The sequence below is a fragment of the Canis lupus genome, chromosome X (assembly GCF_011100685.1).
Source record: "Canis lupus familiaris isolate Mischka breed German Shepherd chromosome X, alternate assembly UU_Cfam_GSD_1.0, whole genome shotgun sequence".
NCBI lineage: Eukaryota > Metazoa > Chordata > Mammalia > Carnivora > Canidae > Canis > Canis lupus.
Window position 1 is genome coordinate 89,836,608 of NC_049260.1, and position 26,101 is coordinate 89,862,708.

General features: G+C 39.1%; 1 protein-coding gene across 4 annotated transcripts in view; it reads left to right on the plus strand.

Moving 5' to 3' along the window:
- LOC111094837 (protein GUCD1-like) overlaps nucleotides 1–25,248 on the plus strand; it is a 59,397-nt gene extending 34,149 nt beyond the window's left edge. For 2 of the 4 annotated variants that reach the window (XM_038588127.1, XM_038588126.1), the window contains 2 exons: nucleotides 13,108–13,187; nucleotides 21,176–25,248. In XM_038588127.1, coding sequence (XP_038444055.1) covers nucleotides 21,228–22,088 — 861 coding nt within the window. In that variant the 5' untranslated portion in view covers nucleotides 13,108–13,187; nucleotides 21,176–21,227 and the 3' untranslated portion in view covers nucleotides 22,089–25,248. The remainder of the gene's footprint in view (nucleotides 1–13,107; nucleotides 13,188–21,175) is intronic. The other 2 variants (XM_038588129.1, XM_038588128.1) reach the window with 1 other exon arrangement.
- Nucleotides 25,249–26,101: the final 853 nt, after the last annotated feature.

Here is a 26,101-nt window from a genome sequence, read left to right on the forward strand (position 1 = left end):
ACAAACATACAAACGCCAACACGAAATGTTTGACAGCCACAGATTTTCCTTTGCAAAAGGAGGAAAGCATGAGGCATGTTGGAGTCACTGGTCCACAGCAATTTAGGAATCCAGTCAGGTGCATGTTGCTAGTTCTTCGGTTAGGGCTCAGTCCTCCTACTGCCCGGTCATATTTCTTCATTACAGCATCAGGAGGGGTGGTTGTGTTGGGAGCGGCCCTAGGTAAAAACACCATGGATTTCAACTGTTCTTACTAAGTACAGCAAACTTTCTTGAACACTTCTTACATTGTTTAATGCCTTTGACAAATTTCCAGAGTCTTTAAATTGTAGTTGTTTTTTTTTTTAATAATTTTGTCCATTTTTATTACTGCTTTTCCAGGACAGTAATGACCAAGATGGTCATTCAACATACTGGAAGTCCCTTCCACCTCCGCTTTCTTCATCTTCATTTTTGAAAAAAAAAAAAAAAAAACTTTCACTGAGTAAGGAATTTGTGCTCCACCGTGTTCTAGCTCATATTTTCAATAAGAAATCTATCATCATTCTTATCTCTGTTCTGGTGCATATAATAAGCATGTTCTCTCCTCTAAATGCTTTAAAGATTTTCTCTTTATTGATGTGTTTACATGATTTGATTTCAGCGTAACTTAAGGTCACTTTCTTCATGTGTCTTATGTTTAGAGTTCATTCAGTTTCCTGAAACTGTAAGTTGAATATTTTCATCAACGTTGGAGTCATTGACTCAAATATTCTTTCTGTTCCCCCACTTTCTCCTCTCCTTCAGGAACTCGAATTCCACATATATTGGCAGTTTGGATTTTTTTTATTGTGCATGTATGCCCTATTTATTTTTCCCCTCTGCTTCATTTCAGATAGTTTCTATTACAACACTTGCATTCACTAATCCTTTATTTTGCACTGTCTGCTCTGCTGTTAATAACATTCCGTGTATTTTTTTTATCTTAGACGTTGGGATTTTTTTCTCTAGGAATTTTATTTGGATCTATTTATATTTTCCATGTCTCTATGTAATATATTCAATTTTTCTGTAACTTCTTAAAATATGGAAATTATACCAATAACTATTTTCATGTCTTTGTCTACCTAATGTATAATATCAACTTGGAGTCGTATATGACTGATAAATGTTTTTCATTGTTAAGTTTCTATGTTCCTTATTTATTGCATGCCTTGTTAATTTTGGCTGGATAACAGCCATTGTGAATTTCATCTTGTTTGGTGATGGATATGCCGGCATTCCTAAAAATGTTCTTAAGCTTCATTCTGGGACATATTTAAATTACATGGAAAAAGTTTTATACCTTTGGGTATTATTTTTATTGTTGTTAGGTGACACGAAAGCAGTGTTTAGTCTAGTCTTACTTATTTTTTCCCGTTCCTGAGTTAAAAACAAAAATGAAAACAAACAAAAAACTTCTGAGAATCTACTCGATGCTCTTAATTATGAGATTGTTCACTCTGGATAGTGGGAATGGGCTTTATGCCTAGCCTTGTATAAGCTCTGAAGATTGTTCTCTGTAATTCTTTTATTATGATTCTTTCTGCAACCTCACACATATGTAATGATCAATATTTAACTAAGTACTCTAGGAGAGGGGTACCTGGGTGGCTCAGTCTGTTAAGTGTCTGCCTTTGGATCAGGTTGTGATCCCAGGGTTCTGGGATTGAGCCCTGAGTTGGGCTTCCTGTTCAGCAGGGAGTCTGCTTCTCCCTCTCCCTCTGTTCCTCCCTGCCTGCTCATGCTTTCTCTCTCTTCTCAAGTAAATATTAAAAATCTTTAAACAAAATACTCCGGGAGATTGCTTTGCAGATATGGACTTCTTTGTGCAGTACTCCCTTCCCTACTTGTCCCTATGAATTCTAGCTGCCTTGACCTCCCCAGACTCCCAGCTCCATCTCTTCAACTCAGGGAGACTGCTGTATTCCACTAGAGTCGCCCATTCTATTCTCTGTGGCCTGGGGATTTGCTCTAGGCACTACTTGGGCAATATTAGGGAACAGATTATTTCTTCTCTGATTCTTGGAGATCAATGGCCATAATTACCCAGTGTCCAGTATTTGAAGGATCAATTTTAATATACTTGCATGGTTTATTTGTTGTTTCAGATGGTAAGTCAATGATAAATGTAACTACTGTATTCACCCACATATTATTCATGTTTATTGCTTGAGATTCTTTCATATAATTTTAAATCATCACTGATATAATTTTGCCTTCAATCTGAAGAACCTCCTTTAACTAGTTTTTGTAATCCATGACCACTGACACTGAATTATCACAGCTTTTGTTTGACTAATCTTGTGTTTTCATTGTGCCTTCTAACATTTTTTTGTTGTTTCTTTCAGCACTTACTGAGTTTCACTGTCTTCCGGTATACATTTCTTTTCTGATCCTATACCTGCCATCTTTTAAAAAGAATCTTTTCTTGGGGTACGTGGATGGCGCAGTTCGTTGAACATCTGACTCTTGGTTTTGGTTTAGGTTGTGATCTTAAGGTAATGAGATGGAGCCCCACATGGAGCTCTGCACTCAGTGGGGCATCTGCTTGAGATTTTTCTTTCTCCTTCTGCTTCTTCCCTTCCTGCTTATACTATCTCTCTCTCTCTCTAAAATAAACTAATTTTTTAAAAATAATTCTTTCTCTTTGTGTATTTATCCTTCTTTTGGTTGATTGAATGACTTTTTTCCTTGTTACTGGTTTTCAGTTATTTGATCATGATGTGCTTTGGTGGTGTTTTTTTTTTTCCTGCTTGAAGTTTGCTGAGATTCTTGGATCTGTATTAATACTTCTTTTCAAACCTGGAAAACTTCAGCCATTATTTTCTAAATTTTTTGCCCTTGTTCACTTCTGATATTACAGTCATACATATGTTAACCAGATTCCCTGATGGTCTGCCAAATTTATTCATTATTTTCTAACATGGTAGCTCAGTTTGGATAGTTTCTGTTTCTGTATCTTAAAGAGTCTATCCTTTATTCTCCAGTATTTAACTCACTGATTTTCTCATCCAGTAAGATTTTCATTCTCAATAATATATTGCTCACCACTAGAATATTCATTTGGCTCTTTTTGCAGCCCTGGTTTCTCTCCTTATTTTCCTGTGTTTCTGGAATTCCTTGGGCATCTTTACAACAGCTGTTTAAAATGTTTGTCTGCAAATTCTACCATCTTTCTAATTTCTGGGTCGGTTCCTATTGACTTATTTTCCTTCAAGCTATAGGTCACATTTTCCTGCCTCTTTGCATGTCTATTAATAGGAATTGGATGCTTCAAGAGTGTGAAGTTTATGCTGCCAAATAGTGGAAATTTGTTATCTTGCTTTAGCCAGTATTGGATTGTGTTATGATTGGCATTAAGTGTACTTTTGGATCAGCCTGATTCTTTTGAAGCCAGTTTTAGGCTTTGTGGCATGAGTTTGGGGTGGCACTTCTCTAGGGCTTGCATAGTCCTGTCTCTAAGGTATGACACCAGTGGGATCTCAACTGAATTATTTAGATGCATGGCAAATTTCACACTAGCTGCTTAGAATCAGACTATTTTGCTGCCCTGGGAAATCTCTGAGAATTGTTGTCTCAGAGCTATTTTATTTTGATTTCACCACGGATTTTCACCTTCTTCATGGGTGTCAGTATTGTGCAACAGACTCGGGGAATCACCTACAAATACTCTAGAACACTTTCTTTGAATAGATCCCTTTTGTTCACAAATGTCAAGTGCCTCAGCCTTCCCAAATGCCAATATCTATCTTCTTAAATCAGTGAAATGTCTATTCTGTGCTTAGCTTTCCACTCCTTGTGCTTTTGGTCCAGAGAGTGTCTCCAGGAAGAGAGACAAAATGATCAGAAAGCTCATCTCATTATTTTCACTCCTCCCCAGGGTAAAAGTCATTCCCTTTCTATTGTCTAATGTTTGTAAACAGTTGTTAAAAATACTTTCCAGCTTTCTAGTTGTTTTAGAAGAACTAGTACCTTTTACATTTATTCCATCAAAAAAACCCACATTTATTCCATCATACTAGAAGCAGAAAATGGAAACTGACTTGTAAAAAATTTCTCTTATAAGTTGTTTGATATTGAATTGTACTTTCTAGTTTTTTGATACTGGTATATAGAAATGAACTTCAATGTTTTACATCCAGTAGCCTTACTTTTCTAAGCACGTTCTGATACTTTATCTGTGGTTACTTTTTTAGTTTTTGATATAGCCCATTTTATCATGTATAAATAATAACTTTTTGTTTCAAGCTTTCCAAAACTTACACTTTGTGCTTCTTTTCATTGTTTCCTACACTGCAAGGACTTCTGGCCCATGAAAAATACAAATACTGATAGTGAGCTATACTATCTTGTTCCTGATTTTAAAGTAAACACTACCACCGTTTTTGCCATAATGTCTGATATGCTGTATAAAGTTCTCTTAAATACTCTATACTGCATTGAGGAAGTTCCCTTCTATCCCTTTGTGTGTCTCAGGTGTGAGTCATATGGCATTTCAGATTACCAGGGGTCAGAAACAAGCTCAAGACCAATTGCTTAGCAAGTAAAGGCTGTAGTACAAACTCCTAATTATACTTAAATTAACCAAGACAAGACAAGTAAAAAAAAAAATCAATGAATCAATATCAATGTCCCCAACAGCAGTGTTCTGAAGTCATCAATTGTCTTGAGCCTGATACTAAATTTATTTCCCAATGGAGGTGTTTAGGTATCCCCAGTTTAGGTCATAAGTAGTATCAGAGTAAAGGTGTCCCTAAACTACAGAGGCAGTCATTGTTGGCTCAGAGAGCAGTGCTTGTGAGCTACGATATAATCAAACACAGTCTTTACATTTTAGATGGCTAAAGACAAGAAGTGCAATTATCAACTTTATTTGCCAGCTGACCAAACTGAACTATTGAGATAATGCTAGAAAAAAGATACCATTCATTCTTCCTTCAGAAAATGTTTGCTCTGTCAGAAAATATGCTAGAAATGGAGAAATCACAAGAGAATTAAATTCACATAGTCTCTGTCTTTCCTCACAGAGCCTGAAGTCTAATGGACTCATGGCTGTTTTAGGTCTATAGTTTTTCTTTAGAGCTGCTCCATTTCTGTTTTGTGACACTTTCTTCCCATTCACATGCCCATTCAGATGGTGCAATGCCTGCCTGCCCAGATATTGGACTGCCCCTCTTTCTACTTTCTACTCACAAAATAAATGTGTGCTATAATCTGTTCACAGAGGTTCCCCAAATTCCTCTGTTCACAGATCACTTAGTGTCTCAATAATTATGTTCACTTTCCACCCCCACCAGACCAAAAGATCTCAATTTCAAACAAATTAGTAGTTAATTTCAAACAATTTGGTAAGTGGTATTTTTTGCAGTTTGTTTCTAATTTCAGTGTAGTTAATATACAGTGTTATACTCATTTCAGGTGTGCAGTATAATGATTCAAAAATCCCCTAAATTACTCAGTGTTCATGAAGATAAGTGTACTCTTAATCGCTTTCACCCATTTCACCCATCCCCCCATCCACCTCCCCTATGGTGGCCATCAGTTTGTTCTCTATAGGTAAGAGTCTTTTTTGGTTTGTCTCTTTTTTATTTTATTTGCTTTTTTTTTCTTAAAATTCCACAGCTGAGTGAAATCGTATGTTTGCCTTTCTTTGACTGAACTATTTCACTTAGCACCATACTCTCTAGATCTATCCATGTCATGGGAAATGGCAAGATTTCATTCTTTTTTTATGGCTGAGGAATATTTCATCATATATTATATATATATATATATATATATATATACACACACACTATACATATATATGTGTGTATACATATATATACTCCATTACATATATATGATATATATCACATCTTCTTTTTCTATTCATCTACTGATAGACTCTATAATTTGGCTATTGTAAGTAATGCCACAATAAACAGAGGAATGCATTTCTTTTCAAATTAGTGTTTTCATATTCCTTGGTTAAATACCAAGTAGTACTGGTATTTAGTAGTGGAACTACTGGATCATATGGTAATTCTATTTTTAATTTTTTGAGGAACTCCCTACTGTTTTCCACAGTGGCTGCACCAGTTTGAATTCCCACCAACAGTGCATGAGGGTTCCTTTTACTCTACATCCTTGCCAAAACTCATTGTGGTTTTTATTTTAGTCATTCTGTCAAGTGTAAGATGATATCTTATTGTTGTTTTGATTTGCATTTCCCTGATGATGAGTGATGTTGAGCATCTTTTTATGTGTTTGTTTGCCATATGTTCGTCTTCTTTAGAGAAATGTCTGTTCCTGTCTTCTGTCCATTTTTAAATTTTAAATAGATTGTTTTTTGGTGTTGAGTTGTACAAGTTCTTTATATATTTTGGGTACTAACCCTTTATTGGGTATGTCATTTGAGAATATCTTCTCCCATTCAGTAGGTTGTCTTTTAGTTGTGTTGATTATTTCCTTGCTGTGCAAAGCATTTTATTTTGATGTAGTCCCAGTAGTTTATTTCTGCTTTTATTTCCCTTGCCTCAGGAGACATATCTAGAAAAATGTCACTATGGCAGATGTCAGAGAAATTACTTCTGGTCTCACCTTTCCAGTCAGAGAGTCCCCTTTACCATTTCTTGTAGTGCTGGTTTAGTGGTGATGAATTCCTTTAACTTTTATTTGTTTAGGAAACTATATGTCTCTTTCTTTTCTTAAAGCTAGCCTTTTAGATAGAGTATTCTTGGCTGCAGTTTTTTTCTTTGAGCACTTTGAATATATCATGTCATTCCCTTCAGGCCTGCAAAATGTCTGCTAAAAAATTAGCTTAAGGTATTTGCCTTGTATGTAACAGTTTTCTTTTCTCTTAGTGCTCTTAAAACTCTCTCATCATACTACTATTTGCCATTTAAATTATTATGTGTATTGTTGTGGACCTCTTTGGGCTGATTTTGAAGGCTGTCTGTACCTCCTGCATCTGGATTTCTGTTTCTTTCGCCAGATTTAGGAAGTTTTCAGCTATTGTTTCTTTAATAAATTTTCTCTCTCTCCTCCTTCTGAGAACTCTATAAGGCAAATGTTTTTATGCATGATGTTCTGGCTAAGTTCCTTAAGTCTATTCTTATTTTTTATTGTTATTTTTCTCTCACCTGTCAGCTTGATTGCTTTCCATTACTCTGTCCTCCAGGTCACTGATATTTTCTGCTTCCTCTAGTCCATATATTTCATCTAGTGTGTTTTGAATTTCAATTATCAAGTTCTTCAAGTCTAATTTATTCTTTTTTATGATTTCTATTTTTTGTTAAGGGTACCATTGACATCCTCCACTCTTTTCTCAAATCCAGTGAGGGTCTTTATGGCAATTACTTTAAATTCTTTATCAGGCATATTACTTATCTCCATTTCATTTAGGTCTCTTGCTGTGATTATTCCCTGTTCTTTCATTTCAGACATTTTCCTCTGTGTTCTCATTTTTCCTGTCTGTGTCTCTGTGTTAGGAAATTCAGCTTTGTCTTCTGCTTTTCAAAGTACTGTCCTTATGAAGAAGAAGTCCTATAGTGCCCTGCAGCGCAATGTCTCTTGTTCACCAGAACCTGGAGCCTCAGGATTGTCTGATATGTGTGTTGAAACACAGCGGAGGGATCACTGTTAGCAAGTTAGGCAGTGAGTGCTAACATTGCATTAGTTCCTACAGATGTCCATGTGTCTAGGCTGGGGGGTTAGAGTGGGAGACGGTGCCCTAAAGTTCCTTTGTTCTTGGAGAAGTGTCCCAATGATCCCTATTCCTATAGCATGTGCTCTGAGATTAGTAAACAAGTCTTCCTCTCATACCTCCAAAGTGTTTTTCAAACTGCTGTTTCCGTGCTGTATCTCTGCAGGGCTGTTTGTTATGCTGTCTCTTTAAGTGCAGGACTCAGTTTCCTCTTGCCCTCCTGGCTCTTCCATGGGCTTGATGATTTTTTTAAGAAAGATTTTATTTATTTATTTGAGAGAGAGAGCATGAGCAGGGAGAGGGGCAGAAGGAGAAGCAGACTCCGCACTGAGCAAGGAATCTGATTCGGGGCTCAATCCCAGGACCCTGAGATCATGACCTGGGCTGAAGGCAGATGCTTAACCAACTGAGCCACCCAGGTGCCCTGAGCCTGTTGATTTTTTAAGGTTCTAGCTTTTAAGTCCTGCTAATTGTAAGAACTCATGAAATTTGGCCCCTCTGGTTTTCTTTTTTTTTAAATTTATTTATGATAGTGAGAGAGAGAGAGAGAGAGGCAGAGACATAGGCAGAGGGAGAAGCAGGCTCCATGCACCGGGAGCCCGACGTGGGATTCGATCCCGGGTCTCCAGGATCGTGCCCTGGGCCAAAGGCAGGCGCCAAACCGCTGCGCCACCCAGGGATCCCCGGCCCCTCTGGTTTTCAAAGCCAAATGTTATGGGGATTCATCTTCCCATGTGGGCTCCCCTGTGTGAGAATCTGTTTCTCTCCTCTTTCCATGCCTGCAGTGTCCCTACTCCCATAGATGGACCTGTAGGTCCATTTATCTCCTGATAGCTTTTGTGCCCTTCCTGCCCTCTTCAGTGTAACTCTTTTACATTTAGAGGCAGAGAGTTGGTTCTGCCAGTCTTTAGGTTGTGTTCTGGGCTATTTACACTATTTATGGGTGTTATCTAGTTGTATCCATGGAATGAGGTGAGCTTACAGTCCTCTTGGCCATCTTCCCTGGAAGTCTTAGAAACTCTTTATGTCCTAACAGCTTAGTGGCAACCTGAAAAAAAAACTGTATACATAAATTGAGGAAAGTATATTTATATTTCACTTACTTATTATATTGCTTACTTATGTGATACATGTTCCTCCTCAATGTTTTAAACTTTTAAAATCAGCTTGGATATCATCATTTCATGTTCAACATGGTTTTCACATAGTACTTGCTTTTCAATCACAAGAATTGCCAAAATCCCAGCTTAGTAAATGTCTGATGTCATCAGAAACAATGTAGCACAATCTAATGTTGAAATTGTGAAATATCTTGAGCTAGTACTCAGTGTGCTGACTGGTATGTGTCAAATATCATACTGTTTCCCTTTAAGTTTTAAAATATCCCACAGCGCCCCTGTGAATTTCCTGTATCTTCCTGTGGTACACTGGTGTAATTTGGAAACCATATCTCGTGTCCTTTTCCCTGTTTTGAGTGTTCCTTCATTTTACTAATAAATCTGATGAGTAGCCAACTTGGTAATGGATGGCCATGGTTTTAATATACTACCATTCTTGGGTAAATTCTTGTTATAAAAGCAACCTTATGATCCTATTCAAAGTAAAACAAACAAACTCCAAGTATTGTAATTGGGTGGTGAGGAAACAATTTTAGATGTGGCTAGTGCATATCTTGACTCCTTCATTCCTACCTAAAAGTAGGCAACCTATTTCATCCTTCAAAAGAACCACTTCTGTTCAGGTCTACTATTATCACCAGAGAATGTCCAGATTTCCTCTAAAGATACAGTTACTGTAGGGACCAGACCGCTGCACTCAAATCATTGGCTCTGTCTGTTACTAACTCTGTGACTTTGCAGGCTACTTAACTTCCTTGTAACTTAGTTTTCCCATTTTTAACATGAAGACAAAAATAGCACTTATTGCATAATCCAGGGGAAAAGATTAAATGAGGTATTGCATATATAACATTTAGAACAGGGATCCCTGGGTGGCGCAGAGGTTTGGCGCCTGCCTTTGGCCCAGGGCGCGATCCTGGAGACCCGGGATCGAATCCCACATCAGGCTCCCGGTGCATGGAGCCTGCTTCTCCCTCGGCCTATGTCTCTGCCTCTCTCTCTCTCTCTCTCTCTCTCTCTCTCTCTCTCTGTGACTATCATAAATAAATAAAAAAATTAAAAAAAAAACATTTAGAACAGTTCTTGTCCCAATTAAGTGCTCAGTAAGTGTCAATCATTATTATAGGCAGAAATAATAGGGATCAGCGGTCTCCCATGAATGAAAGCTATATGAATGAGTGGATCTATGCCTTCCCTTTATCGTTTGCCTAGATCCAATAATAGGATAATGGATATTATCCAGTATAGGATAATGGGGAATCTGTAGTCTTTAGCTATAAAAAAGTGATCTCAGCAAGTGTTTCTGGTTATATGGGTCATCTTGATTTTTCTGGCTGTTTATACTGACCAAGTTGTTGGCAATACTAATTCATTTTGAGTTATGGGGATAGGACTATAGATATGTGTACCAGTACTTGATGATCAGCCATATTTGGCTTTGAGAGAAAGAGAGAAAGGGAGTGAAGAGAGGAGTGAGGGGAGAGACAGAGAGGGTGAAAGAGCTTATTAAGGACTGACTGATTGGCATTCAGTTGAAAATAAAGGAGAGGAGAAGGTAAAAATGTACAGATTTTTGAATCCTTGAAAGGGTCTAATGCTAATTGCTCTATCTTTAGATCATTGTTCAGTTTACATTAAAACTATAAATGTGAGGGAAGAAAAAATAAAACAAACTTTGTAACTTGAAAGTCTTGAGTAATATGGTATTTCTATTTTATAATACCCAGGAGTAGAAAGAATCATAAAATCTCTACCAGCTGATATTGGTTTATTCAAAACAGCACACCACCCAAGACAACTGATAATCCCCGGCCTCCTGGATACCCCACTGAATTTTTTAAAGAATTTCCAATAATTTAGCTATATCTTCTTTTTTTAATCACTTGCATATTTCCAGAGAATATTTCAGAGACACTTTTAGGGGAAAAGGGCTACCTTCAGAACATTCTAGTTTCAATTATCTCTATCAAGAAAAAAAAGCACAAGGAAATGTCCCCAATGTCCTTAAAGGCTTGCCCTTATCAAAAATTGTTATATTCTTTTGGGTTAAGGCATTGAAAGTGATGCTAAAACACAAATAGATTCTCTGATAGCAATATTATTGACAAAAATTCACTTAGAAAATCTATGAGGAAAAGGTGAATTGTAAAAGATGTCAGTTTGGGAAAGAGAGAGTTAGAAAAAGGAGGAAATCAAAGAAAATTCTCGGATCCAGTTAATTTCTCTGGATGTATCCTGAAGGCAATTAGGACGTCGTGGTGGGAGGAGGGTGATGGGGGACAAAAGAGTTATTAATTTTGCACCTTTGTTTCTGGGGAAAAAAGAAGGCTCCTCATTGTCTCTAAATTGGCTTCATTTTAAGGCTATTGCTTTCAGGACTTGATTAATGAATCCAAAACAGATATTTTTTAATCAGTTTTTTAAACAGTCTGTAATGCTTTGGGAAAAAACTCAGTATTTCCCAGAAACATTAAAAAAAAGCAGTTTGTACATTATCAATAAGAATAACTGACAATGTTCCTCCTTCAGTGACTTGACCAAATTACCAACCTGATAGGATTTTTCTTAAAGAAAGCTGAGAAGATGTGTGCTGAAAACCATTATGAATATATTAGCAGAAAGTTCCAAGCCAACTACAAAGTTGAATATTCTATTGACCTACTCGTGTTTGGATCATTAGGATGCATCTACTGAGGAAGAGCCTGGCTGACTATAACAAAGGGAGTGTTTTCCATTCTCTATGGGAGCTTTCACAGGCTCCATTAAAATGAAAGCCGCTTTATGGAAGATGCTTGACCCCTCAAATAAAGACATCTCTGCAAAAGAGACAGGGCAAAGCATGAAAAAGAGGCAGGGCAAAGTCACCCAGGTGCCTCGTCCTAGGCTGCCCTCTTATAAATGTTTAAAGGAGGTGTAAGTTTATTGATAGTGTTCTGTAGTTGCATCATGCTGACATTGGTCTCTGGAGCAGACCTTCTGCGGTTACCTCTTCTTTGAATGTTTATCAGTAGGTGTGGCACTAGCGTCACGAAGGCCTGCCATCTGACTTCCTGCATCATACCAAGCATTTGTAGAGGACTGCCATGGACTAAGCACTGAGCTAAGCACTTTACATGCATCATAGAGCTCATTTCATCAGACCCACAGCTACATAATGTAGCCGCATGATACTTCATATTGGTCTCTGTATTACTGAGGAAGAAACCAAGGTGAAGTCATCTGTTCAGGTCACAAACAAACCGGTGGCAGGGCAGGGATTTAAACCCAAGAAGTCTGGTTGCAGAACCTATTCCGCTGACCTCTCACCTCACTATATCAGAATACATAACCAAATCAGTTTGATTTCTTTGAAAAATGGGATTTGAATGTATATATCACTTTTTTAGAGATATAAAATTCAGAAGTTTAGAAATCTAGAACGTAGAAATGATTTAATCCACCCCTACTCTCTGTTCTTTTACAAGTAGGGAAAAGGAGGCACAGAGAGGAAAGGTGGCTTCATTTGGGGTTGAAAATATATGGTTGCTATGGCTTGAATGTTTGCATCCCCCCAAATTCGTATGTTGGAATCTTAATGCCCAATATGATGGTATTAGAAGGTGGGGCCAAGGCACCTGGGTGGCTCAGTGGTTGAGCGTCTGCCTTCGACTCAAGTCATAATCCTGGGATCCTGGGATCGAGTACCACATCAGGCTCCTTGCAGAGAGCCTACTTCTCCCTCTGCCTGTCTCTCTCTGTGTGTGTCTCTCATGAGTAAATAAATAAAATCTTAAAAAAAGAAGGTGAGGCCTTTGGAGGTGCCCAAATCCTCAAGGTGAAGTCCTCATGAAGAAAGTTAGTAGTGCTCTTATATGAGACCCCACAGAGCGCCTTAGACCCTTCTACCACATAACGACATAATAAGAAATCTGAGACCCAGAAGAGGGCCCTCATCTGAGCACACTGGCACCTTGATCTCGGATTTCCAGCCTCCAGAGCTATGGGAAATTAATTCCTGTTGTTCATAAACCACCTGGTGTGTGGCATTTTGTTACAGCAGCCTGAATGGGCTAAAACAATGGGAGAGCCAGGATTAGATCAGACTTATGGCTCTTGATGTTCTCTGTATTATTCTGTCATGATTTTCCCCCTTCTTCCCTTCCTCTATTCCTCCTTCCTTTTCTTCCTTCCTGTTTCTCATTCTCTTTTATTCCTTTTTTCCTTCTTCCGTGTGCCCTTTGAATTTGTGTAAACCAGCATGTTTAAATGGCTGCACTGAGTACACTATAATTTCTTTTCTAGGTGTCTAGTTCCAGGTAAAGGCAAGTGATCCAGGGTAAATGGAGGAGCAGGAATAAGCAGTGTCCCTCAAAGGACAGAAGGTACACAGATCGATCTTATTACTGAGAAAAGCCACCATATCACACAGAACCATAAAATACTGTTTTATTTTTTCACTTTTAAGAAACCATCTTCTTCTTAACCTTATTAAAAGATTATTTACTTACAATGTTGTGCCCCCATTTGGATCACAGTTTGAGGCATGTTGAGATATATAAACTTGTATACCAACCTCCACTGTCAAGATATGCAGTACTCCCATCATCATGGAAGATTTCCCTGTGCCCCTTCTAGTCAACATCCTTCTCCAGCCCTCAGCTCAGAGAATCACTGTTTTTTCTGTGATTGCAGATTAAATTTGGCCTTTAGAGTGCTTTATAAAAAATGGAATCATAGAGTAGTATTACTTTTTTTCTGGTTCCTTTACTTGAGCATAATGGTTTTGCGGTCCATTTATGTTATTTTGTGTATCAGTCACCCATTGTTTTTTTTCCTCAGCATGATTCCATTGTTGTCTAGACCACAATTTGCCTATCCATTCACCATTTGATGGATATTTATTTGGGTGGCTCACAGTTTTTGGCTAGGACGAATCAAGATTTCATGAACATTCATGTTCAGATTTTTGTATGAATATGTATTTCATTGCTTTCCAATAGATTTCCTTACAGTGGAATTGTTGGGTTCCATGCTATTCATTTAACATTTAAGGAGCTGTCAAATTGTTTCCCAAAGTGGTTGTATCATTTTATGCTCCCACCATCAGTGCATAAGAATTACCTTTGCTCAAAAAAAAAAAAAAAAAAAAAAGGATTACCTTTGCTCTACATACGTGAACACTTGGCATTGCCATTCATTTTTTATTTTAACTATTATGAACTTATCTTCTTATTACTGACTTGTAAGGATTCTTTACATATGCTAGATACAGATTCTTTGTCAGAAAGAAGTATTGTGAATAGCTTTGGAGCTTTTCTTTTCAGTATTATAGGTGTTCTTTGAAAAACAAAGTTTTCAATTTTGATTAGATCCAATTTGTTAATTTATTTTTCAGAGTTCATACATTTTGTGTCCTTATAAGAAAACTTTGCCTTCTCTAATAAGACTTTTCTCCTAGGTATTTTTTCCAGAAGTTTTATAATTTAAGCATTTACATTAAGGTCTGTGATACATTTGAGATAACTTTAGCATATGGCGTTAGGTAATTTTCAAAGTGATTTTATTTCCATATGGATAGCCAATTGTTTCAGCACCATTTATTAAAAAGACTTTCCTTTCCCTACTGATTTATATTGGCACGTTTATTGAAAATAAATCAACCATAAATGTAAGGGTTTATTTCTGTACTTTATTCCATTTATCTGTCTTTCTATTCTTATGCCAGTATCATTAATGCAACTTTTCATAAGTGTTGAAATTTGGGAATGTAAGTCCTCCAACTTTGCTTTTGATTCATCTCTTTATCCTCTTTTCAATTTCCAGCCTTCATTTAGAATAACTAATTATTTATTTAGGATTTTATTTGTCTCCACAATTAGCTTATTAATTAACCATCTGTGTTTTACTCTTATAATCATAGCTCTAAGTTTTATAATATATACCTTTACCTTATCATTGTCTAACCTCAAATAATACTGTATTACTTCATGTCAAATATAAGAACCTTTCAAAAGTAGGCTTCCATTTCCCCCTTCCTTCCTTTGTACTAATATTAGTACACATACACTAATTAAGATACATATACTAAGATACATATTATATACTGTATATATGTACATATAGTATAAAGTAATATATGCTCTATACACATAGTATATACTATTCTATACTATACTATATGATGCTATACTATAGTGTATATACTATACTATATTATGTGTACTATATACACATAGTATAATATAGTATATATTACTATATTATATTAATTAGTATATATTATATATATAATCCAGTCATGCGTCTATTAGAATACTTGATATTGTGTCATGTTTTACTTATGTTATCTTGACTTATAAGTCTTTGTACTGTGCTTTGTGTTGGATAATTTTTATTGCTAGATCTTCAAGTTCATGTATCTGTTTTCCTATAATGTCTAATTTGATATTAATCTCATTTAGTAAAATATTAATTTCCAATATGGCATTTTCACCTCTAGATTAAAAAAAATAATTTGCTGTTTTCTCATTTTCTTTATATCCTTCTTTAAATCACTGGATATATTAAGCATATGGCAGACATTTTAGTAACTTGCAGATACCTTGCTCCTTTCTCTGATTGTTCTATAGTTTTTTTGTGGTGGGTCTACACTATCCTTTGGACCAGAGCTAATTTTGTCCCACTACTAAAGCCTAATCCTAGGGCCCATGCTGAATGCTCTGTGTTGTCAGTGAGGTCTCTTCACCTTGCTTAATAGGAACTCAAATGATCCCTTGCCCTGTGTGAGCTCCGGGATAGTTTGGCTTACAGCACTTGTAATTATTTTTTCTCGAGAAGTTGTACTTTCCAGACATCGGGGGATTTCACCTTATATGTATGCAAATGAACATTCAGCTACTCATACAAATCTCTAGATGTCTTTTTCTTTGTAGCTCCCTCTTTTGCAGTATTCTGCCTTTCAAATCTAGCTACCTCAGCCTCTTAAAACTCATATATTATTTTATTGAACTCAACAAGTACACCAGGCTCTGTTTGAGTTTCCCCTCCCTGCACTGAGGCCCAGAAATTTCCTCCTGATAGAAAGCCAGGTAATTTTAGGGCTTAGCTAAGCTCTTTTTCTTTTTTCTGGGATCATAATCCTATGTTATCCATTTCGGTCTAATAACTGAAAACAGATGTTGCATATATGTGATCCAATTTTCTAATTTTTTTATGGCTGGAAGTTAATTTTATATACCTTTACTCCCTTATAGCCAGAAGCAAAAACTGACATTATCTTTTGGGGAAAAATTGAAATGCTCCAATATGGAATGTATATATTAGTTTTAAAAGATGCCTTCTGGAAAATGATGGAGTAGGGAACTACAGGATTTCATCTCCACAATAACAACTAATGAGCTGGTAAAAACTGTCCTGATCAACTTTTACAGAACTCTGGAATAGAGTAGAATTTTTGAAACAACCAAAGTAAGGCTTAATGAAGTAAGAAGGTGCTGCCTTGCAATAAGACAGTAATGTGGCATTTTAAATAGCCAACTCCTAGACTGAGAGTGGCCATGAGGTAATGGTGCAGGTTGCTAGTATCAGAGTGAATGATAAAGACCTTATTCTTAAAGAATTGTGGTTGTCTTATTTGAGCTGCCTGATGGTTCATGAAGGACAAACCCATGAGCTTGCATCTGTTTTGCTTAATGAGGAGTGTTCCCAGGGCAGGGATGGCTTTTTGACTGGAATTTTCAGAAGTATTTAAAGGTGCAAGTTTTAGGGATCCCTGGGTGGCGCAGCGGTTTGGCGCCTGCCTTTGGCCCAGGGCGCGATCCTGGAGACCCGGGATCGAATCCCATATCGGGCTCCTGGTGCATGGAGCCTGCTTCTCCCTCTGCCTGTGTCTCTGCCTCTCTCTCTCTCTCTCTCTCTCTCTGTGTGACTATCAAAAATAAATAAAAAAAAAATTTAAAAAAAAAAAATAAAGGTGCAAGTTTTAGTTCTTGGCAGATTGTGGCGAGAAACAAGAGTTGGGGCAAGCAGCAGGCAGACCAGAAAACCTGGGAAAGATGATGTTAGGAAAGAAGATATGAGATGGAATAAGGGATTTTTAAAAGGCCCTATATATACCAGGAATTAAAAATGGCCATGGGTATGACCAAGACTGCCCACTTCCTCAGGGAAGTCCAGAGAAAACCTAATCATCACCTTTTGCTGATCTAAAGACTCTGTGTAAGCAGGAAGTGAAAGCTAAGGCAGAGTTATCAATGGCCTAGAAAAGTCCTAACACTTATTCAATCTGTAAAGACTGGAAGATTTATTTATTTATTTATTTATTTATTTATTTATTTATTTATTTATTTATGCTTCAGATTTTTTTTAATAAAAAAAACTGTCAAAAAACTGTAGCTGACCATATGACTAATGGAAGACAGACTTCAATGATCACACATGACAACGATTACAGATTTTACCAAAAAAAGTTTTAAAAAGTCACTAAACAAGTAAAAAAGCCATTAAAAATGGCAAAACAAACTCCAGAGAGGGAAGGAAATGTGATTTCTACAGTTTCCACATTATAATGTTCAAAATTTCAATTTTCAATAAGAATAACAGGGTATGAAAAGAAATAAGAAACTATGATTCATTCACATAAAAACATATAGAAATAAAAACTGTGAGGAAACCCCAGCACTGGACATATTAGAAAAGGAAATTAAATCAACTGCTTATATACATTCAAGGAACTGAAGGAAACCATAAACAAAGAACTAAAAATAAGCCAAAACAATGATGTCAAATAGAAATTGTCAATAAAGATATAGAAATTATTAAAAAGGATCGGAATAGAAATTCTAGAGCTGAAAGGTAAAACAATTAAAATTTAAAATTCGCTACAGGAGCTCAACAGCAGATTTGAGCAAGTAGAAGATAGCAGTCTTGAAGATAAATCATTCAGCTATCCACTAAGGAGTAGTGCTCATGCACTGCTGGTTGGAATAAGAATTAGTGCAGCCACCATGGAAAACAGTATGGAGATTCCTCAAAAAATTAAAAATAGGAGTGCCTGTTTGGTGCAGTCAGGTGAGTGGCTAGCTCTTGGTTTCGGCTTAGATTGTGATCTCAGGGTCATGAGATCAAGCCCCATGTGAGGCTCCACACTCAGCACAGAGTCTGCTTAAGATTCTCTCTTTCCTTATCCCTCTGCCCCTACCCACAACATGCACTCTTAAAATCTCTCTATTCTATCTATCTATCTATCTATCTATCTATCTATCTATCTATCTATCATCTTTAAAGAAAAATTAAAAATAGAAGTACTATATGAACCAGCAATTCCACTTCTGGGTATTTATCCAAAGAAAATGAAAATGAACTAATAAAGATATATGCATCCTCATGTTTATTATAGCATTATTTACAGAAACTAAGACATGGAAGCAACCTGTGTCCATTGATGGATGAATGGATAAAGAAGATGTGGTATATATATTTAATGAACTATTATTCAGCCATGAAAAGAATGAAATCTTGCCATTGGCCACAACATGGTTGAAACTTGAGAGCAGTATGTGAAAAGAAATAAATCAGATAAAACAAATAACCTTATCATCTCACTAACAAGTAGAGTCAAAAAAAATAGCAAGCTCACAAATACAAAGAACAGATTTGTGGTTGCAGGTGTGGGGAGTGGGTAGAACGGGTAAAAGTAGTCAAAAGGTAGAAGATTCTAATTAAAAATAAGTCACAAGGATGCAATGTACAGCATGGTGACTGTAGTTAATAAAGATATAGAAATTAATACTGTATTGCCTATTTGAAAGTAGCTAAAAGAATAGATCTTAAAAAGTTCCCATCATAAGAAAAAAATTGTAATTACCTATGCTAGTGTAAATTAACTAGACTTATTGTGGTGATCATGTCACAATTTATTCAAATATTGAATCATTATGTTGTACATCTGAAAGTGATGTTATATGTAAATTATACCTCAATTTTCTTAAAGGTGAAGAAATTAAAGGGTATATTTAGATACTTTGGAAAAAAACTCAGTTTATCTGTTTTTTCATTGGTAAATTTAATGTTACAATTTCTTATCATAATATGAATTTGTGTTAAACTTTTAATCTTTCCATATCAAGTATTTTGATATATTGATAATAGTTGAGTTTGTACACTGCACATGTATTGTCAGAGCTGTCACTGTGAAGCTAGCTTAGATATTACTAAAAGTGTACTGCAGCCACAAGCAGAATTACCATACACACGTGAAGACAAAAGATTATTTAGGGTGTTACCTCAACCTTTAGTTAGCTTGATCAAGAAAACAGAGAAGACTCAAAACTACTAAGGTCAAGTTGCACCTGGATGGCTCAGTGGTTGAGTGTCTGCCTTCAGCTCAGGTTGTGATCCCAGGGTCCTGGGATTGAGTCCTCCATTGGGCTCCCCGCGGGGAGCTTGCTTCTCCCTCTGCCTATGTCTCTGCCTCTCTCTATGTATCTCTCATGAATAAATAAAATCTTTTTAAAAATGATTTTAAAAATTGCTAAGATCAGAGATGAAAGCAGGGACATTACTACCAACCTTATGGAAATATAAAAATGAAAATAATTTTGAGGGTATCTATGAATAACTACATGTCAACAAATCAGATAGCCTGGAAGAAATGGACTGATTCTCAGAAAGACACAAACTACTGAAACTCACCCAAGAAGACATAGGATGTTGCTCCCATCTGCACGTACTAGAATGACCTACATGCTATAACAAGGGTTTAAACAAAGTGCTTGGGCAAGGGGTTACTTAAAAAAGACAGATTGATTTCAACTGAAAGAATCAGGGTGGGTTTAATAAAAGTGGCATGGAGGTGAGCTGCAATGAATAAAATGAATTTCGTTAGATGGAAAATGTACTTCAGGTAGTGGGAGTAGCTGTGAGTAAATACATGGAGATTTGAGCTTATGCTGCTTGCTTGTTAAACTTTGTGGGCAGTGTGGTTGTAGTCTGTGTGTGTAGAGGGCTCCAGTTGGAGATGAGATTTAAAAAAAAAAGTATGTTGGGACTAGTGGATAAAGGGAGTTAAAGTGCTGTATTTAGAATCAAATCTGAATGATATGGTGAGCAATCCATACTTTTTTTCCTCAGGGGAATGAAGTGATATGATTTGTATTTGTAGACACATGCTTCTATAGGTAGTGTAGAGGATATATGATATATTTAAGGGGACAAGACACAGTAAGAGGTATTAGATTAACATTAGTGAGAAATAATGAGTACTTGACACAAGACGATGGTAGTATGAATGAAAAAGATAGTTTTCTTTATTTTTTCTTGTTTTATCTCATAAAACAATGCTTGAGAGATTGCTTTCTCTGGAGACAAACTGTATCTTTGTGTCATCTACAGAGTGATTATGCCCAAATGAGTTTGGCCTTATATATTATGAGTATGTGAAGGAAGTCTTATTCCTGTCTACTTAGAGGTTAGCCTCCAAGAAAAAATAAGATGAAATGGAGATCCATTTGTACCTTGTTATTCTGAGCTTGAGGACATCAACCATGACACTTTTGAACATGATAGATTAAAAATAAGAGCCCTATGGAGGCTTTGGCTGGGTCAGTAGAGCATATGACTCTTGATCTTGGGGTTGTGAGTTTGAGCCCCACGTTGGGTGTAGAGATTACTTAAAAATAAAATAAAAAGTAAAAAAAAATAATTAAGGGCCTATGAATACTTTGAAGGTACAGCCTGTATTTTATATTAATAATTTAATGCAAAGCTTGTTCAATAGTATGAGTATAGTAATTATTTTTTCTTAGTGAATAATTAAAAACTATGAACTTCTCTAATGGTTGTGGTTTATAATTACAGTAACCACATGTTATAGGTTTTCTGGAGCAGTTCCAAGTAAGGCAGCCAAAGTTCAAAACACCTTTGCAATTTTCCTCAGAAACCCTGCATATCTGGGCCTTCCTTTTGTTTTTTGTTTTTTTTTAATTTTTTGTTGATTACATTACTAAGCACAGAACCAGAGCAGTAAACATCAACCCCCACCCCTTTGTGGACAGGTACATCTAAAAATGATCAAAATGTATAAATGAATTAATGTGCCACAATTATTTGACTTATACTAGGGGAACAAACAAGTTCCCTACGTCATCAGAACTACCCACCAAGCTCAACAGAATCCAATGATGATAAATCAAATTTAGAGTGGATAGATCTCAAGAAAGAAAAACACGCAAGTACCTAGAAGTTTGTTGGGCATCTGTTATTGTTTTGTTGGTTGTTTTAGTTGTTTTTGATGACTTGCAAACACTAAAAATGATTGATATGAAAGAAAGTAATAGGACATCTTACCTACGATATATTCATTTTCCTTCAGCCTTACATTTGACAATCCTTCTGATGGAAATCAACTGAAGACAAATAAGACCATGAATGCCGTCTTCTCCCTGCCACGCTGGCGGCGGCGGCTGTGGCTCTGGCTGTGGCGGCGGCGGAGGAACCCGCCACGCACCAGCCTTGCTCCCGCCCCACTCGGAGCCGAAGCTGCAGCCGGGCGGGGGCCTTGGGGCCTGAGGACGGAGGTGGAGGCAGCGGGGCCACCGCTGGAGCCGGGAGACTTTGTGCAGCTGCCCGTGCCCATCATCCAGCAGCTCTCCCACTGGGACTGCGGCCTGGCCTGCTCCAAGATGGTGCTGCGGTACCTGGGCCAGGTGGACGACAATGAGTTTGAGAGTGCCCTGCGGGAGCTGCAGCTAACCAGGAACATCTGGACCATTGATCTGGCCTACCTGATGCGCCACTTTGGTGTGAGGCACCGCTTCTGCACACAGACCCTGGGTGTTGACAAGGGCTACAAGAACCAGTCCTTCTACAGGAAGCACTTTGACACAGAGGAGACCCGGGTGAACCAGTTGTTTGCACAAGCCAAGGCTTGCAAGGTGCTCGTGGAGAAATGCACAGTGAGCGTGCAGGACATCCAGGAGCACCTGGCACAGGGCCACGTGGCCATCGTGCTGGTGAACTCTGGGGTACTGCACTGCGACCTTTGCTCCAGTCCTGTCAAGTACTCCTGCTTTGCCCCCAGTGGCCACCGCTGCTTCTGTGGCACCCCTGACTACCAGGGCCACTTCATCGTGCTGTGCGGCTACAGCCGGGCCACGGGCTGCATCTTCTACAACAATCCAGCCTACGCCGACCGAATGTGCAGCACCAGCATCAGTAACTTCGAGGGAGCCAGAACCAGTTACGGCACAGATGAGGACATCCTCTTAGTCTACCTGGATAGCTGACAGCAGGAGCCTGGTGTGCCCAGGCCCTGGCTCCCCACCCTGCCCCACCCTAGCCTGGCCAACTCAGGAGGCCTTGGCCCAGGCCCCGAGATGCTCGGGCTTGGATGCAGAACTGCAGCCTTGGCCTGTGTGACAAAGCCCCAGGAAATTCTTGACACTGGAGGCATGCCTGCTTTGTCTGCCAGCGTTGCGTGTGTCATCTTGCCACTTACCTTATGCACCTGCTGGTTGGTGGAGGTGTCCCCAGAGCATCTGAGTAGAGCTTCTCCTAGGACCCCAAGCCTGACTTGAACTGTGCCCAGGGGACTTCCAGCCCTGTGGGTGCCCTTGTTGCCTGCATACCAGATCCAGGGCACAGGAGAAGCCTGAGCTTGTCTCCCCACAGATCTGGGGGCTGAACGCTGGAGATGCCACTTGTCAGGATGGTATCCACGTGTTTGGAGACCATGTAGCCAACTCTGGCCCCCAGGACTGTGGGCTGCTCCAGGCCTTGCTAAGAACTGCCTACCCCCAGAAGTGCTACAGACCTCCCTGGGCCCTTTGGTGGATGCCACCACTCCCTCCTGCCACAAGATGGGAACCCACCCAAGTTCCTGTGGCTGGTTGTGAGGCCTCTGGGCCCTGGAGATGGCTGGGCCTCAGGCCAGAAGGACCCTGGGCCCCGTACCCCTCACCCTCTAGGTACCATAGCACTGTGGAGTAGAGGGCCCTCAGGGGAGTAGACAGGGCCCTGACTCTTGCTAGCTGGCAGTGCTGAGTGTACAAGAATGCCTGACCCAGAAGGCCAGACACAGCCAGCCACCTGTGTCCCAAAGATCCCCCCTAACCCATGAGGCCTCCTGACACTAGCATAAGCTCTGATAGTGGGGCCCATTATCCGGGCATGGGGAGCCCCAGGCCTCACAGGGCTGAGTGCTGGGGTGCTAGGGCCTGCTGTTGAGGCCATGGTGGGAGACAGCCGTTGGCCTCCCACTCACCCTAATATTCATGCCAGGACCTTTTGCACAGAATGTTGAGGCTTTTCCGTCTTGACAGAGAAGGATGGTACCTGCCCAGGATCACACAGCACTGCACATAGCATGGACTAGAGCTGTTTCCTACTTTTTAAATTTTTTTTTTTCTTTTCTTGGGGGGTGGGGCTTGTTTGGTTTCTTTGAGAATTAAGTTTTTCCACTTGTGGGGAGTGAGAGTTACCCTCAAGTAAGACAATAATAGATTATAGGTACTTCGGAACCACTGACACCTCTCTTCACAGAGCAGAGAAGCCAGCCCAAGTTCCCTTTCAAAGAGAAAGGGACTCACAGCTGAGGATGCTGAGTGCCAGGGCCCCTCACCCTACCTTACAGACAAAATCTGGCCATCAGTCTGGGGAGAGTTTGTCCAGGACAGTGATGGGGTTGGGTTTTGAATCCAGATCTGCTCTGAAAAACAAAGGGAACTGGATCATTCCCAAAGGAGACAAGGACACCCACCCCTCATGAGCTGTCTGGTAGAGGAGCAGGGCTGCCCCAGTAACCACACTGCCCCGTCCCCCTGCGTCTTGGTCTCTTGTTGGCCAAGGCATGATGCAGTGGCAGCTGCTACCCCTCTGGACTGCAAACAGGCTCAGCATCTTCTCCCAGCAGCCAGCTGGCACCTCCCCACCATGGCTGCTCTGGGGGCCAGAGACGGGCTTTGCTGAAGAAGGCCGTCAGACCACCCAGCCTATTTGCTCCTCAACACCAGATGCAGCCTTTGGCCCAGAGGGAGGTGCTGTTAGCTGGTTAGCTAATAGGTTAGCCACCTTGGTGTCGGAGATTAGCAGTGTCTTCAGACTGTTCTTACTCTTTTGCCTTAATGTTGGGTGGCCCGAGATCCCAGGGAGCTCCAGTTTCATACCCAGGAATACCACGTGTGGCAGCTGTGGGATTTGGAAATCCTCAGGAAGGGTCTGGCTAAAATTGTGGTGAGAATAGATGCATCAAGGAAAGCCATGAAGAAGTGACGCTTTGGATGACTGGTGGAACTGTCATGGAAAGCAGCCTCCACAGAGGGTGGTCACAGCATCTGAGTCCCCGGGGCCAGCCACATATTAGAGGTCACCCTCTAGAAGATTAACAAGAAAGCTACCTGTGCCTGCGATAGTACCGTCTGCCTGGGAGGGTCATGGGAATGGGATGCAAATGCAAACCTGTTCTTGCACATGTCATGAAAACAAGGCTGGAGAAAACCCAGGCTTCAGGAACGTCTGCCCATGGCACGTGGCACCCATGACCCCTGCCCACATGCAGGGAGCCCAGCAAAGCCACACTGGACAGTTGGTTTTGTTCACTCCAGCCACACAGGGACAAAAGGGATCTTTTGCATTGCAGAGATTTTCTACATATATATTTTTTGTTTGTAATGAGCCATTCTCAATAAACATTATTCTCACTGCAAAAGAAAGAAAGAAAGAAAGAAAGAAAGAAAGAAAGAAAGAAAGAAAGAAAGAAAATGAATGCCTGTACTTTTGGTCCTGAATAATCTTGTTATTTCTGAAAGCATAAAAATCATGGCCATTAGTAATACCATCTCTAGGCAGCTCTAAATTAAAAAATGAAAAACACATTTTGATTGGTATGTAGGCTGAAAGTTCACATTTGGGGCTCTGTGGAAGACAGAGAAGGGTTACATGAAGAGGAGAGGAGGATGAGAGTTCAAGAGGTATCTACCAATGACATTTAAATGATGGCAAAGCTATTTCTGAAACAACAGGGTAAAAAAGACGTGTTGCAGACCGCGGAAGAGAATGAAAAACCCTGTGAAGAATCTAACTCCTGCATTTCCAGAATGAAATGCAAGAACTAATTGACTCAATGAAGAGCTTGCTTTTCAGAATACTAACGGAGACTTCTCATTTTCTGCTTCTCTAGCTGACAGATTTCACATTTTTACTCAACTGGTGTATTAATAAAACAATGTACTGTGTGGTCTCACTTTCATGGGCTTCTTGTTGACATGTTGACATGAATTTTCATTATTCTTATTATTATGCAACCTGAACACACCTTTGGTTCTTTTCCATGAGTTCAAGCTGACAAGAAAGATTTCAACTGTCTGAATGTAGATTCCCAGAAAGGGAAAAAAAAAAAAACTTTGTCAATAAGGGTTATAGAGGGAAGTTTAACTTCAATGGATAATTGGAAAAGAGAGGGAGTGTAGCTGCCTTATATATGAAAAATGAAAGGAACTTAGAAATAGAGAGAGAGAGACAGAGAAACAGGGACAGAAGAAGTGGGAGAGAGAAGAGAGGGAGAGAGAGAAGGGAAAGGAGAGGTAAGAAAGAACAGAAAGAAAATGAAGAGAAAGAAGGAAGACGGCAGGAGAGAGAGCGAGAGCGAGAGACAAGGAAGGGAAAGAAAGAGCTGTTAAAACTGTCAAGGGGGTAAAAAGGGAAGGCATTGCCTTTAAAACAGCAGAGTTTCATCTTCCTTTGGCAGGAGGATGTAGTAGTCATTGAGGAGGATTTCTCCACGGGAGGCAAATTGCCTGTGGATTCTGAAAATTACACTGTACTTATAAAACATTGAACATATCCCTGGTTACAAGTACTTAAGTATGCAATTTGGTACTTCTTAGGGAAAGTTTCACATTACATAAATTTGTGCTTCAGAGGCTTCTTCCCATCCTGGGTGCAGGCTGAAAAACTGAGTGAGAGGTGATGTAGCTTTTATACCAATCGTTATGTAAATCTGCCTTTGGCTTTGCCTCAGGTGGAAAACATTCTCAAATCTGTAAAAATTAGCATAGTTGGGGAAGTCATGTTTTGCCTAAATAAATGCTCTTCCTCTCAAATCAACATGCACTCTCCATTAACAACAGGCTTTCTCTGAAAATCAAAGGAGGCAGGATGGGTGAGTGGTGGTGGAAATGACAGATTTGATGTGTATTTCCTTTACTATCTGGAGCTAGAAGAAACTCTACTCCTAAGAAGGTACAGAGCTTGAGGCAACTCCTCTAGGAACTCACATCGAATAAGTGACAGAGATGAAACT